We start from the raw sequence: 14602 nt of genomic DNA on the forward strand, positions 1-14602 counted from the left end.
GGTTAACACCACATATACACGGTGCCAAATCCCAGAAGACTGCTTTCTTCATAGTCACCACCGTGAAAGCCTCAAATCTTACAACATAAATTATCTTAAGTTTCTAGTATATAAATATTTATTATAATTGACGAACATTTTAAATACTTTTTAAATTTTACAATGACATAATGGAAAGCAATGAAATAGATTAATGTAAATGGAGCACCTGATGATGGCACTATAGTGCCGAAACATGTTGTGAAATAACAAGTGAAATTGAGTGCACTAAAAGACAGACACTGCATACATATCATGGACAAAAATCAGTGCAACAGGACGCTAAAATACAACAAAATAATCACTGTTATTCACGCAATGCTGAATTATTGTATAAACCAAGTAACCTACAACATAGGGTCTCATAAATGTAAAAGAAATACATATTTTTCTTTTGAAGCCCTTAAATTGGTTTTATGTTCTACTGCTGTACCAAAAATAATGACCAAGTCACAAAATGATAGTGTTATTTTTTAAGTATCATGGTTAGTTACTGTTATTTAAGTTATCAGTTTCTTTTTGCATATTTGTCAGTGAGAGACAAGTTCATAACTTTACTTTTTCTGTTTACAATGTTTCTCCTATTGTATTTGTAAAAGGACCTCTGTGGCTTGACATAACTTAGGTCCCACCATGCTTACATATGGCTATTTTTTCAAGAGCATTTTTAAAGGATAATTCCAAAATAAGATAATCAGGTTTATAGTTGTATTGAAGAGCATGAATTTCTGAAAGGTATCTAAACTTCTCAGCTTCAAGCAAAGGGGATGCTGTTATAAAGTACATAATTAATTAGTTAGGAGTTCACAGATTTAGGTGTTTATGATGTGAAACAGTTTCAACCTTACTTCTTTTGGCTTATTTTGGACTTCACCCATCCTCTGGTATGTAAAAGACAAAAGACCACGACGTTTTGAAGACTGGATCTGTCTCCATCTTCAGGTGGATAGGGAAGGATAAACCTATTCAGTTGGGCCCGTTAGAAAGAGCTAGTGTCTATCACTGGACAAACCCCGTTGTTAGCAACATCTACATGGAACATTTTGAACTGGCTATCGACTCGGCGCAGGACAAACCGTCGTTGTGGCTCCGATATGTGGACGACACATTTGTGATCTGGCCGCATGGTGCAGAGGGGATACAGAACTTTCTTACACACATCAACAGTCTGAGACCGGCTAACCAGTTCACAATGGAAATAGAATCGGAGGGAACGATCCCCTTCTTGGACGTTCTGGTCACGAAAAAAGGGACGGCTCTGACCACAAAAGTTTACAGAAAACCCACCCACACTGGCCGATATCTTAATTTCAATTCCAATCCCCCCCCCCCATGTCAAAAGAGGAACTGTTCATAGCCTTCATGATAGAGCTACCACTATATGCCAAGATAGGCAAAACCGGGTGTTGGAGGTTAACAATCTGAAACACGACCTTCTACTGAGTGGTTACTCTCAAGGCTTTATTGACTCGGTTATCAGGTCCAAGGGCGGTAGTCGTCAAAAGAAAAAAGAGGAAAAGCCTCGTCACGGTGTACATCCCGTATGTTAAGGGCATCTCTGAGAAGTTCAAGCACATAGGGAACCAGTATAATATTAGGACCATCTTCAAAGCACACTTTACGATCTTGGCTCATGAGAATGAGACCAAAAAATGATCCTAAACAGACGGCACAGTGCGTCTATAGCATACCCTGTCAATGTGGCAGAAGCTACATTGGTGAAACAGGCAGACCACTGGCTGTTCGAATCCGTGAACACAGGCACAATCTCAAGCAGGGTCTTCTACAGAAATCCAGGTTGGCTCAGCATGCATATGAAGGTCACAGGGTAAGCTGGGATGAAGCTAGGATCTTGGAGGTTGAAAGTAACAGCAGATACAGAAATTACAAAGAATCAGCACATATGGCATGTTCATCCAATCCGATCAGCCAACCCAGTTTGGATATTTCTCCCATATGGATCCCCCTCATCAATGAAGAGGTTAACAAATAAAGTTTTTATGAATATTAGTGGTTCCACTACTCCTGCAAGTTTTGTTCTGGGGATTAGTCTGATTCCCAGAAGTCGCCATGGTGGCACGATTCTTTATCCACACAGATTAGGCATGCATTATCCAGTTTTTACTTTCGTTTTTAACTGAATTCATGGAATTTAACCTATACTTCTGTTTCTTTACATTGTTGACAAGTGCATGCTTGGCACAAATTTTCTATCATGTTTTTACTGTGATTTGTTTCTTTTCTCCCACTGATGGAACCGGTTGTCGGTTGTTCATAGATCATTTTTCTACACACCAGTATTTGTCCAGTGACTGAGACTAGCTCTTTCTAACAGGCCCAACTGAGTAGGTTTATCCTTCCCTATCCACCTGAAGACGGAGACAGATCCAGTCTCTGAAACGTTGTGGTCTTTTCTCTTTTACATACCAGAGGATGGGTGAAGTCCAAAATAAGCCAAAAGAAGTACAGTATACACCATCATCAGAATCCTTTCAAGTCTATCTGAGTTTCAACCTTGCTGACATTTGAACAAGACACATCATTCATTTATTCATGCAATAAATTTCTTCTTCATATAAGCTCTCTTACTTCTTGGCAACAGTCCTCGCTAGTGTAACCATTAGCTTCTGAACCATTTCTAGGTTTGACTTGCAATCTCGAATGAATGACAAAGGTTTAGATACTGAATTGCGATCCAAAACTTCTGCAGCATGAAGCTCACACTCAAGATCATCAAGTCTGTCATACAGTGCAGCCACAGCAGAACTCTGCAAACTGAAACAAACATTTTAATATGCAGTGCACAGAGAGAAAATAACAACCAAGTGTAAGATTTGAGGTTTTCATGGCGGTGACTATGAAGAAAGCAGTCTTCTGGGATGTGGCACTGTGTAGATGTGGTGTTAACCGATGTTTCGGAAGAACGTATCACCTCCATCTTCAGGGTAGAAGGAAAAAATAAGAAATCCTCAAGCGAAGAGATCATGAGAACCGGTACAAGTAGACTTATTTTTCCTTCTACCCTGAAGATGGAGGCGATACGTTCCTCCGAAACGTCGGTTAACACCACATCTACATGGTGCCACATCCCAAAAGACTGCTTTCTTCATAAGAACCAAGTGTTTGAAAACAGAACTGAAGACAATTTATGGACTCAAGATGAATGAAATGACTATAGAACTGAAATTACATAACAAAGGACTTCATAACCAATAGCATACTAATTACAATACTCAAGATTCCTATATGAAATTAATTCAAATACATCCAAATAAATAGCTAAAATTATCACAGGTCTAATGGTACTGTATCTCCTGTCCAATAAGTAACTTTAATCAAGTGGCATTTCAAAGCCATCAGAGTAAGTGACATGCATGCATGGGAGATGAGAAATACGATATGTACAGAGTGGGGCCAGAAACTTCCTTTTTGCGAAGACGCACTGTGAAGGAATGGGAGGTCGCAGAAAAGTGGGGATAGGCTCGGCGAATGCAGCAGTCGCGGAACTTTCTGTCTAATACCCCTCAGTAGGAAACATGAGGTGGATGAGTGAGCAGTGTACATTTGCTGTCGAAGTCTATTTTTCGAACAACTATTCCTATGTGGTGGTGCAGCGTATGTTCCATACTCACTTCAGAATTAAGCCCAGAGGTCCAGTTTCTGACCGAAAATCGATTGTTTTGTGGGTAGAGAACTTTAGGACAACCAGCAGTGTGGTGAAAAAATCATTAGGACGACACCGGAACGTTGCGACACCAGAAAATATGGAGGCAGTTCAACAGTCGATTTTGAGATCCCCAAGACGCTCTGTTCGCAAACATGCAGTCGCCCTAGACATATCCAATCGTTCAATGCCCCGAATTCTTCACGAACATCTTAACTTCCATCCCTATAAGATGGCTGTTGTGCAAGAATTGTCACCACATGATTTCCAGAACCGAATAACAGCATGCGAAACGTTATTGGAAACTTTACCCCCTGACGCACTTGTTTTCTTTACTGATGGGGCACATTTTCACCTATCCAGATATGTCAACAAGCAGAATATGCGCTATCAGAGTGGTAACAATCCCAGAGAGCTCCATGAGAAGCCACTTCACAGTGATAAGGTGACAGTATGGTGTGTGTTGTCGAGAGTTGGAGTTATTGGCCCTTATTTCTTTGAAGAAGACAATCATGCAGTTACTGTCAATTCACAGCGGTATGTGGACATGATTAAAAACTTTCTCGAACAAGCTCTTGAAGAAATGCATCTAGGAAATGTCTGGTTCCAACAGGATGGTGCCATGGCCCACCCAGTTTCATTTTTATGTTATATAATATCTGTTCACCATTCCTTACTCCAGTTGGCTGCCAACATTTATTTCCCAAGCTTTCACCAGTTGGCATTTTTGATGACTTTCTTACAAGGCAATCTGATGTATGAGCACTTATGAGAAGACTTTTTAACTACGCCCAAATTGGCAGTTTATAAATAGCAAACTCTATAATATTGGTGCAAAGTTTAAATAACACAGCCAATGTTCACACTTCTGCCAACATTCTTAATAATCAATTTTTCATTTTTCCTTACTTTTACTGAATTTGTAACTATATCAAAATTGCACAGCCTTACCCTTAACACAGTTATGAAAAGGCAGAGATCTCTAAAAGCTCACCCAAATCCTCTTCTTGGTATGCACTCCAGGATGTGAAACGCTTTCTGAAGTTGATCAGCATTAGGGTAGGCATACAGGCACTCTAAAGCAAGTGATATTTTTTCTTCAACCGATGGCACCAATGAACACGAGTGCTCATCATGCAGATGTTCAAAAAGTTTATGTGGCAATGACAGGTCCTTGGAGCTGAGAACTTTCAGGTAATCAAGAAGTAATTGTTTTCTGCTTCCTGCAGCTTCTTGCTCACAGCGCAGTAAAAACGGCAGTAAGACATGCTTTAGGTCATCAATGAATGTTGCTTTTACTGACTGGAAACAGGCAATTCAAAAGTATAGGTAACTAAATTGCATCTTTAATGAGACATAGTCAAAGCATGATGTATAAAATAATGTAGAAATGTGAACTGAAATCCCTTTCAGTTTAATTTCAAAAATGGAAACATATAATATAATCCTTCAAATCCTTTAACCTTTATCATCCAGGATTAGAGGTTTAAATGTCAGGGCTGGCAGTCACATTTTAACTCAAGGTTCTGAAAAGTAAAGGTGTCAGTCCCAAAGAAATGCAAAAATCTTCAGAAATATAACTATTATTACATTATAGTAAAACATATCTGAAAGAAAATATGAGGGGCAGTCAAATTAAAACGGGTCAGAAGCCAAAACACAATAAAAAACATTTCTTACCTCAAAAGTAATCGCCAAAACTGTTAATTCATTTATCCCACTGGGAGATAAGATGGTCAGTCCCATCCTTGAAAAAGCTTGTGAGCTGTCTAAGGAACCATATCTTTACCCAGCCACACACGTCTTCGTCCGATGCTAACCGATGTCTACAAATGTCTCTCTTCAGGTCTCCAAAAATGTGAAAATCACATGGGCAGAGATCTGGGCTGTAGGGGGAATGGTGAAGCACTTCCCAACCAAATCTGTGTAGCGTATTCCTCACAGAGTTTGGAGTGTGGGGGCGTGCATTATCATGAAGCAGGATAATGCCGTTCAATAGCATTCCAGGGCATTCTGACGTTATGGCACATCTCAGTTTCTGCAACGTGTCTTCATAGTGCTGTGCACTGATTGTGGCCCCATGCTCAAGAAATTTGACAAGCAGAGGGCCCTTGCAGTCGAAGAAGAACGTCATCATCACTTTACCGGAATCTATGTGTACGGCTTTGAATTTCTTTGGTGGGGGAGAATTCACGTGTTTCCACTGTTGGCTCTACGTTTGCTCTCAGGTTCTAAATGGTGGCACCAAGTTTTGTCCCCAGTGGCAATGCGGGACAGAAAAGCATACTCTTCCTCATGGTTTCGTTGCAAGTGACCCAGTGATGCAGCCATTCTCTGAGTCTTCTGTTCCTCTGTGAGTCGATGTGGAACCCATTGTGCGCAGATTTTGTGGTACAGCAGGTGTTCTGTCACAATGGTGTGTGTGGAACCCTGACTTATTCCCATCAGAAGACTATTTTCTTCCACAGTGATCCATCGGTTTGCCTGGATATGACCACCCAACGCAGGAGTAACATCAGGAGTGATGACACAATGAGCCTGTCCTGGATGAGCATCATCTTGCAGTGACACACGTCCCTCTCGGAATTTCTTATGCCACGCCAGCACATGGAAACGTGACATGCTGTGTTCTCCATAAACAACAGACATGCGACGATGAATTTCTCGTCCTCCTACTCCTTCAGCAGTCAAAAATCGCACTACACGTCACTGTTCTTCTTTACTCGCCTCCAGTACTGTTGTTGGACAACCGCATGTAGAGCTAATCTTACTCCCAGCACAATAACCAAATGACTACTGTGCAAGGGCACATTGTCACTGTGCTTTCCCAAGTCCCCACAAGATGTTCATACCATAAGCAAATTCCAGTGTTACCAACTTGCGGGCCATGTGAGTTATGCATGGTGACCTGTTTTCATTTGACTGCCCCTTATACATTGCCAGATTCTACAGTACTATTTTTATGCTATGTATACTGCATATACTACTTTTATTCTTGTATTATAAAACGAACTGTTTTCAACAATGTGCACAGATTTCTCAAATAAAACAATCATTGTGTATACACGTATAAATCCAAATATACAGCAATAACATTTCCCACACTGTGATAAAACTCTAATTTTTATGTATACATTTGTATGGACAATATGAAAACAGGTTGATACCAGGGCTAAATTTACAATCTAGTTGCATACATTTGGTGATATTTCCTTCTTCACAGGACTGGAAATAAAATTTGCAAATTAGTTCTTATTTTTTCCTCAAACAATAAAGATCCTTCGGCATGACAATTATTGATATGATGACCTTCAAGGCAGGAAATTTGATCAGCTGAACTAAGAATGAGACTCCTTTGGACCAGTAATTTTAACAATTTTGAACCTAAGTCCAATGACTGGACAAATACCACCAGAATTTCAAGCTTTTGTGGTTTTGACCAAATTTTATCTAGGCTTCTACTCGCAATGATGTCATCACAAGCTGCTACTGTGACATCATCAACCTCACTTTCACTGTCAGATGAGACTGTTTTGTCGAAGTCACTCTACAAAATAAGGTCCTGTGCAACATCTTTGTATGTATCAAAATCTGTGTCATTATGACAAGGTGATGTTGCTACATTCTGTTCACAGCGATACTATACTGCTCTTCACTGCGAGGGAAAGTGGATGAGGCAATTTTGTGTTTCTAATAAGATTCAGCAGGGAAGCTGTACTCCACACCCTCTGACTTATCCCATGCCTGAACAACAAATGCATGAGAACCCTTTCATTTCTTTCCACCATTTTCCCAATGGCATAACAATTCTAGCAGGTCCTTATCTCATATATCTACAGTAGGTTACAGGCCCTAACTCAACACTCCACTCACATTACAACAAAAAAAGACATGTCTACTTTCTGGCATCATAATACTATGAGGACAGTCCATTCAAAACCTCTTATGAAGGTCTTGACACCTTACCCACTACTCCCCCCTCCCCCAATATATAAACATGGGAGAAAAATTGTATTTATTTCTGTCTTCATTCTGACTCATTCATATGCTGCTACATCACAACCAACAAAATATGCAGAAGTCATACTGACAATGGAACCACACGGACAAGACCTGACTGGAAACTCTCCTTTCAGAGTCAGAATGGCCCTGCTAGATTCAATGTTTATAAACTGCTGACAGCAAGAAAACATACCAGAGATATGCATGGAACCGTGGAAGAAATTACAGTAAAATGACAGCTACAGGCTGATTGGAAATAAAGTGTTTGAGAGACAATAATATCACATACAGCCACATGGACTAAAGGTGGGTCCCTGCGACAATATGATGTATAGACGATAAAGGTTAAGACAACTGTTGTTTAACCCCTAAGAGTGCCCAGATGAATTTGCACAAGAACTACATGTAATTTATGAATGTCCTGTATATAAAATGTTCACTTTGGATGGACAAACATAATTGCCTCCTGTTGGCAGAGGCAAAATATACCAGTAGCAATGGTAAATATTGTGACGTGTTGGGCTAGCTGGACCCCCCCCCCCTGGAGCTGACGCGCCGAGCGGAGCCGAAGTGAGCTGAGCGGAGCTGAAGTTAGCCGAGTCCCAGCGTCCTGCTAGGTATGCAACGCGAGTCAACAGCGGTGGCGTAAGATGGCGTGAGGTAACAGTGTTGCTAGGCTATACGCAGACACTGTTACATGGCACGCAACGCCGCTGTTGACGCGGGCAACAGGTAACAGCGAACGGAATATAAGCTGGCTGAGCTGCAAGCGAGAGCCAGTGTGTTATCAACAGTTCTCAAGGCAGCTACCTACGAGTTCCGAGTCAGTTCCGAGCAAGCCTACGAGCGAGTGTGTTATCAACAGTCCTCCAGTCAGCAGACTACAGTTGGAGTATAGCAGCCGTCGCGGTAAGAAGATCCGGACGTGTGTGCGATTGTGTAATTGGGAGCGTGTGATACAGTGATAGCTCCCCTACTGTAAACGTGTAGACTACTGAAGACAGAGTGAACTGATTTGCGCATAGGGTTATAAAGTGTGAAACCCCGCAACAGTGGTAACAGATTAATGCGATTAGGGTTATAAAGTGTGAAACCCCGCAACCGTGTGATAATTAATTGTAGCTGTTACTTGTAGGTTGTTGAATAAACCAATTAACAATCCGAACGGCATCTTCAGAAACAATTCACGTGACAATATGTTTATTCCTGAACAGTGATATGTGTTTGAGATTTAGATTATTCAATGGAGAATGGTGTGGTGCATAGACTTGTTTCTATGCAATGACCATGAAACAAAAAAAAAACAGCCATTGTTAGGCAGCAGATACTTAATAAGCAACAGTTGAACTACAACAATAGAGGAACTGCTGGAAACATTGTTTTCTACTTGGTCTGTGCAAAAGGATTATATAGTGAGGACTCCAGCCACGCTACAGGATTATATAGTGAGGACACCAGCCACGCTACAGTTGTCAGTTGAAAGTCAGTCTGTGAAGAGAAGACTAGAAGACTGGTGTGAAATGGCCACCAGCCTGGGAGTTAGTCAGTTGAAGCACTGAGAGAAATGTACGGGATTGTCAGTCTAACGCTACCGCTATTTGGCCACCAAAGAAAGAACCCTGAGTGTCCACTGGACAGCACGCTCCTGAGACCCCAGACCTGCTCTGGACAATTCGAACTAATAAAACTAAAGAATGCCATCTTCTGGGATGTGGCACCATGTAGATCTTGTATAACCCGATGTTTCAGAGGAACATATCATATCCATCTTCAGGGTAGAAAATACATGAGTGAGGAACCAGCGTGAGCAGGTGGCTGCAGATGAAGATGGAAGAGATACATTCCTCTGAAACATCAGTTCACACAAGATCTACATGGCGCCACATCTCTAAAGACAGTCATAGTCAACACTGTGAAAAACTGTGAAATAAAAACTAAATTAACAAGTATTCAAACCACTTTGAGTTTCAATAACAAATTAGTCAGTGCCATACCTTTGACATCAGAAGTTTGCATATATCAAGGTCTGACATCTTCTGCAAATCAGACAACCTGGCATCCTCCAGATGGACCTCATATACCAATGCATCTAGAGTCAACAGTTGGTGATACAAATGGTCCAAACCCTACAGCCACAAAAGCATAGCGTACAGTAAATCCCAAGTATCTTTCAATTATGGCTTTTTAAGACATTTCCAGTTGGAATTAGGGGTCGATACTCAGTACACACAGGAGAGGTCATGAGCTAATGTCCAGAAAAATCTGAAAACCTAGATAAATAACATAAGCTCAAATCCTACAACAATTATTTTACCATTTCACTTATTTATGCACCTCTGAAAATCAGTAAACATATAAAATTTGTTAATGACCCCAAAAATTTAACATCCAAGCACACTACCATAAGCTCTGTTAGTACACATTGATCAGACTTGAACTGTGGTCTTCTGTGCCATGAAACCATGTAATCTAGAAGGTAGGTACAATGTCTTGAATATATACATATAAATAGTGCTTTAAACCCAGTACTTAGAGGCAGTACCTTCCTCTGAAATGTTGGTACTTACCTACCAAACTACAGTGTTACAAATGTAATGACCAGGGCCTGGATTTTGATGACATGTCATCTTTTTTTCCTTCTATCCTGTGCGATGCTCTTAAATATATAAATCTTGGATATGAGCTGCTGGTTACAGAAATGTAAATTTTATAGGTAATTTTTGGTCATTTTTTGACATTTCTAGGTTTAAGGTAATTTTTTCACTTTTGGGGTAATTTTTTGATAAATTTTGGGGCTTTTAAGCATATTTCTTGTCATTTTTGGCCATTTTAAGGAATTTTTCTTCATATGTTTTCTGAAATGTGAATAATATGGAAGCAAAGTGTTCTTTCTCTTTCTCCTAAGTGCTCTCTACAAAGGCCATAGTATACAATAACAGGTTGTAATACGGCCCCTCCTTTCCGTTCGTTTCGCAGAAGTGCTGACAATACATATCATAAAACAGGATACGGCAATGACTATTCACACTGTGTCTCTTTATACAAAGCAATTTGCTTAGTTACACATATTGCTAGTCAGAATCTCTTGCTTCATATGACATTGTTGTTCAATAAAACTCCTTCTGTCTCCAGTTCCTCGCCCTTGACCATACAGATAAAGATACAGTTGACGAAAGGTTCTCGGTGAGAAAAGTTCAGTTCTGTGTTGCGCTAGAGTGATTAATTTTATCACGATGCCAAAAGCAAAGCCAATTAATCGTGTCATTTAAAGCAATTTGTAGCTAAGTTTGGAGATGATACATTTTCAACTGATGGTGACATTTTATACTGCAAGATGTGTGACACAAAAAAGTAGCAGCAGAAAAAAGATTCACAGTACAACAACATATTGGCCATGACAAGTATTTATGAGTAGTGCAAATTTCGAACAAAAAGAAACCTGTGCAAATGTTACTACAACAGTGTTCATCTGGAGGTGGAAATAAGTCATCAGATTTTTTCAGAGATCTGTGTGATGCTCTGGCATCCGCAAATATTCCGTTTTGGGCTCTAAACAATGGAAAACTGAAAAATTTTCTGGAAGTAAACTGTGGTCGTTCCATCCCGGATGAATCCACACTCAGGAAGAACTACCTTTCTCAGTGCTACAACAGTATCCTGGAAATGATTAGGAATAAAGTGCATGGGAAGAAGATCTTCGTTTCCATTGATGAGACCTGTGATACAGAGGCTCGCTACGTGGCAAACGTCATCATTGGAACCTTGGAAATTGGCGAACCAGGTGAAGTGTTTCTGCTTATGAGTGCGGTGCTAGAATCCGTTAATCATTCCACAATTTGTAAACTCTTTGACAGGTCGATGTTTCTACTGTGGCCACAGGGTATACAACACGGTGACATCTTGCTTTTTGTGACCGATGCAGCCCCATATATTGTAAAAGCAGGCAAGTAAATAAAGTTGTTTTATACGAAATTGGTGCATGTTGCTTGCCTAGCTCATGCACTGCATAGAGTGATGGAGGAAGTGAGATCAAGATTTCCTCAAGTGGATGGTCTCGTGTCGTGGACGAAGAAGATTTTCGTCAAGGCTCCAGCTCGTAAAATACAATTTAAATGTATGGCTCCTGGTGTTCCACTGCCCCTGGAATCCGTCATTACAAGGTGGGGAGCGTGGATTGATGCTGCAATTTACTATTGTGATCATTTTCAGGTAGTGAAAAACATTGTAGATTCAATGAAGACGGAGGATGCGAGGGCAATTGAAGCTGCTCAGGAGCAGTTCTTGTGCATTGAAATGGAAGGACAACTGGCTTTCATAAAGGCAAATTTCATTTCCTTGACAGAAGGAATCCAATGCCTGCAGGAGAAAGGAGCAATGTTAGAAGATTCGCTTGCTCTAGTGAAAAAAATAGCCAATGATTTGGAGAAAGTGTCAGGGTACATTGGTAAAATGGTGTCAAGAAAAATGAAAAGTGTTCTAGATAAAAACTCAGGTTATGAAACATTATGCAGCATTTCTCAAATTCTGTCAGGAGAGACCTTCAGCGCTTTCACTATTGAAGAAGAACTTACTGCTAGTGATTTGGTACACTTGAAGTACGCTCCCACCGTGTCTGTAGATGTGGAAAGGAGTTTCTCCAAGTACAAGAATGTGCTGTCGGACAATAGGCACTCTCTTTCTTTCGAGAATTTCCACATGTTGACTTTCATCTATTGCAACTATGAATGAATGAGGTAAGACTTAAATGCTGGAACACATACCGTATATGTACATCTGATAAGCGTTCTAACATGACAGAAAAAGTCGTATTAAAACATTTACATTCAAATTCAATCAATATTGCTTAATTTTGAACATAAAACGAGGACGAACTTAAAAGAGTAAAGATGAGTTCAGTCTTAATAAAGATTAAAAATACATTTTAAAATAATTAGTAGATATTCTGACATGTTACATTTTTGGGTCATATTTTAGGTAGTTTTTCTGGATTTTTTTGGTCATTTTTAAATATTTTCAGGTCATCAAAATCCGGGCCCTGGTAATGACAATTTGAATCTACACAGCATGAAAACCTGAAATCCAATAATGAGCAGGTGATTTTCAGAAAGAATCTGTAAAATTCTGAACCTGACCTATAACAATTAATCACCAAGCACCATCCTCATGATAAAAGAACAATGAAACTGTATCATTGTGTGTGTATATTTATAGATTTTGTGACTACCTGTGCTGTAAGCACCTGAATGGTGCTGAGTAAGAGGCCAGCATTTTGTTGCTACCTGTTCAGTCTGTATTTACTTTCACTTCTTATACACCATAAAAATTATGCAAAGGAATGTCAATTAACTGTATAATTATTAGGTTCTAATTTGTACTAGACAGTGCATGTATATGCAAGCATTTAAAGACCTGAAGAATATCATCTTCTGGGATAAGATGCCATGGAGTCTGCTGAAAGTCAACCCAAGTTTCAGAGGAACATATCACCTCCATCTTGAGGGTTGAATAAGCAGAGCAAGATACCAGTGTGAAAGGAAGTGGCAAGCCAAGATGCTCCTAATGCCATTAACTTTGAACAGACTACACCATGTTATATCCTAGAAGACACTATCCTTCATAACCTCTGTAGTGAGAACCTCACATCCTACATATTCAAAGACTTCTTCCATTATTTCTTCCAAAGAGAGACAAAAGCAAAATTCATGCAATGAGTACGAAAGTCTTCATTGAGCGGAAACAAGTGATAGTAGTAGGAATTAAATTTTTATTGAAGTAAGCCAGAAGGTCATGGGTTCAAGTCCCAATGAGGTCACTGGTTTTTTTTTCAATTGACCTAATCCTTCCAGCTGCACTATGGCCCTCGGGTCGTCTCAGCCTCTAACAGAAATGAGTACCAGGAATATTCTTGGAATATTCTTGGGGGTAAAGGGCGGCCAGCACGTAGCACTGACAACCTTGCCACCATCTATGAGCTGATTATCTAGTAAATGTGGGAACCTCAACATCTCACAACCCTATGGGCCTCCACGGCCTGTTACAGGGATACCTTTTTTTTTTACTTATGAATTAAAAATATGTTAATGGTTTGAGAAGAGGCATGATTACAATGCCTTGGCCATGCAACAAGAGTGGATAGAACAATGATGGAGAAAGGCATTAGTATTAATATTTAAGGAAAGAGACCTGTGGGATAAGCCAGAACTAAATGGGTGAACCAAATACTGGAAGACAACTAAGAACAGAAGATAATGAAAATGGAAGATCATAAAAAGAAAGGAGAGATTTTAGAATTTTTGTCACTGATCATATAAATTAGAAGAAAAAAAAAGGAAGGGGTAAGAGGAGGTTTGTTTCTGATTTGTTCACTACAAATATAAGTCACCTCTGGACTCACCATGACACTTCTCTCTCTGGCAAGCTTAATAAGAGTGACAGCATGGTCAACCATGCAGCTTCGACTTTCTATCTGATGCACTCTACCAGTGTACCATGAAGTTAGAACCTCTGTTGTAACACTTTCCTTCTTGCAAGCAAAATACTTCAAAGTTTGATCCTCTTCATATATAAAGTCATCATCACAGTCATCAGACTCATTCCTGAAATTATACCAAATCATTAATAGCATTTAAAGCAACTGCCACTTATATGCCTGGTTCAATAGATACAAGTTTGATTTTGCTGCAGTTTGTGAGATTTAACTCTGTTCTGTTCTTCATCTGAACTCAACATCCACTGAAAACTTTATGAGGTCATCAGAGCTACACCAAATCTCTTTATTCCAGAGATCCTGCCAGACCTTACAGCTACTATGGCAAGGTCACCAGCGATGCTCCACATTCCTTCCCATCTCAGACAATTCCATACTTGTCACGTCCCACTCTCATACCAAGGACGTGG

At 40.0% G+C, this 14602-nt stretch overlaps 1 protein-coding gene across 1 annotated transcript in view; it reads right to left on the bottom strand.

Annotated features, from left to right (window-relative positions):
• Window positions 1-14602, bottom strand: part of LOC111875224 (neuroblastoma-amplified sequence) — a gene marked incomplete at its 5' end in the record, with an annotated part of 93589 nt that overhangs the window by 55386 nt on the left and 23601 nt on the right. The window contains 4 exon segments of the mRNA XM_023871284.2: window positions 2629-2814; window positions 4698-5005; window positions 9700-9831; window positions 14100-14301. Of these exon segments, the coding sequence (XP_023727052.2) occupies window positions 2629-2814; window positions 4698-5005; window positions 9700-9831; window positions 14100-14301 (828 nt within the window).

This window comes from Cryptotermes secundus, unplaced genomic scaffold (assembly GCF_002891405.2).
Source record: "Cryptotermes secundus unplaced genomic scaffold, Csec_1.0 scaffold472, whole genome shotgun sequence".
NCBI classification, from domain to species: domain Eukaryota; kingdom Metazoa; phylum Arthropoda; class Insecta; order Blattodea; family Kalotermitidae; genus Cryptotermes; species Cryptotermes secundus.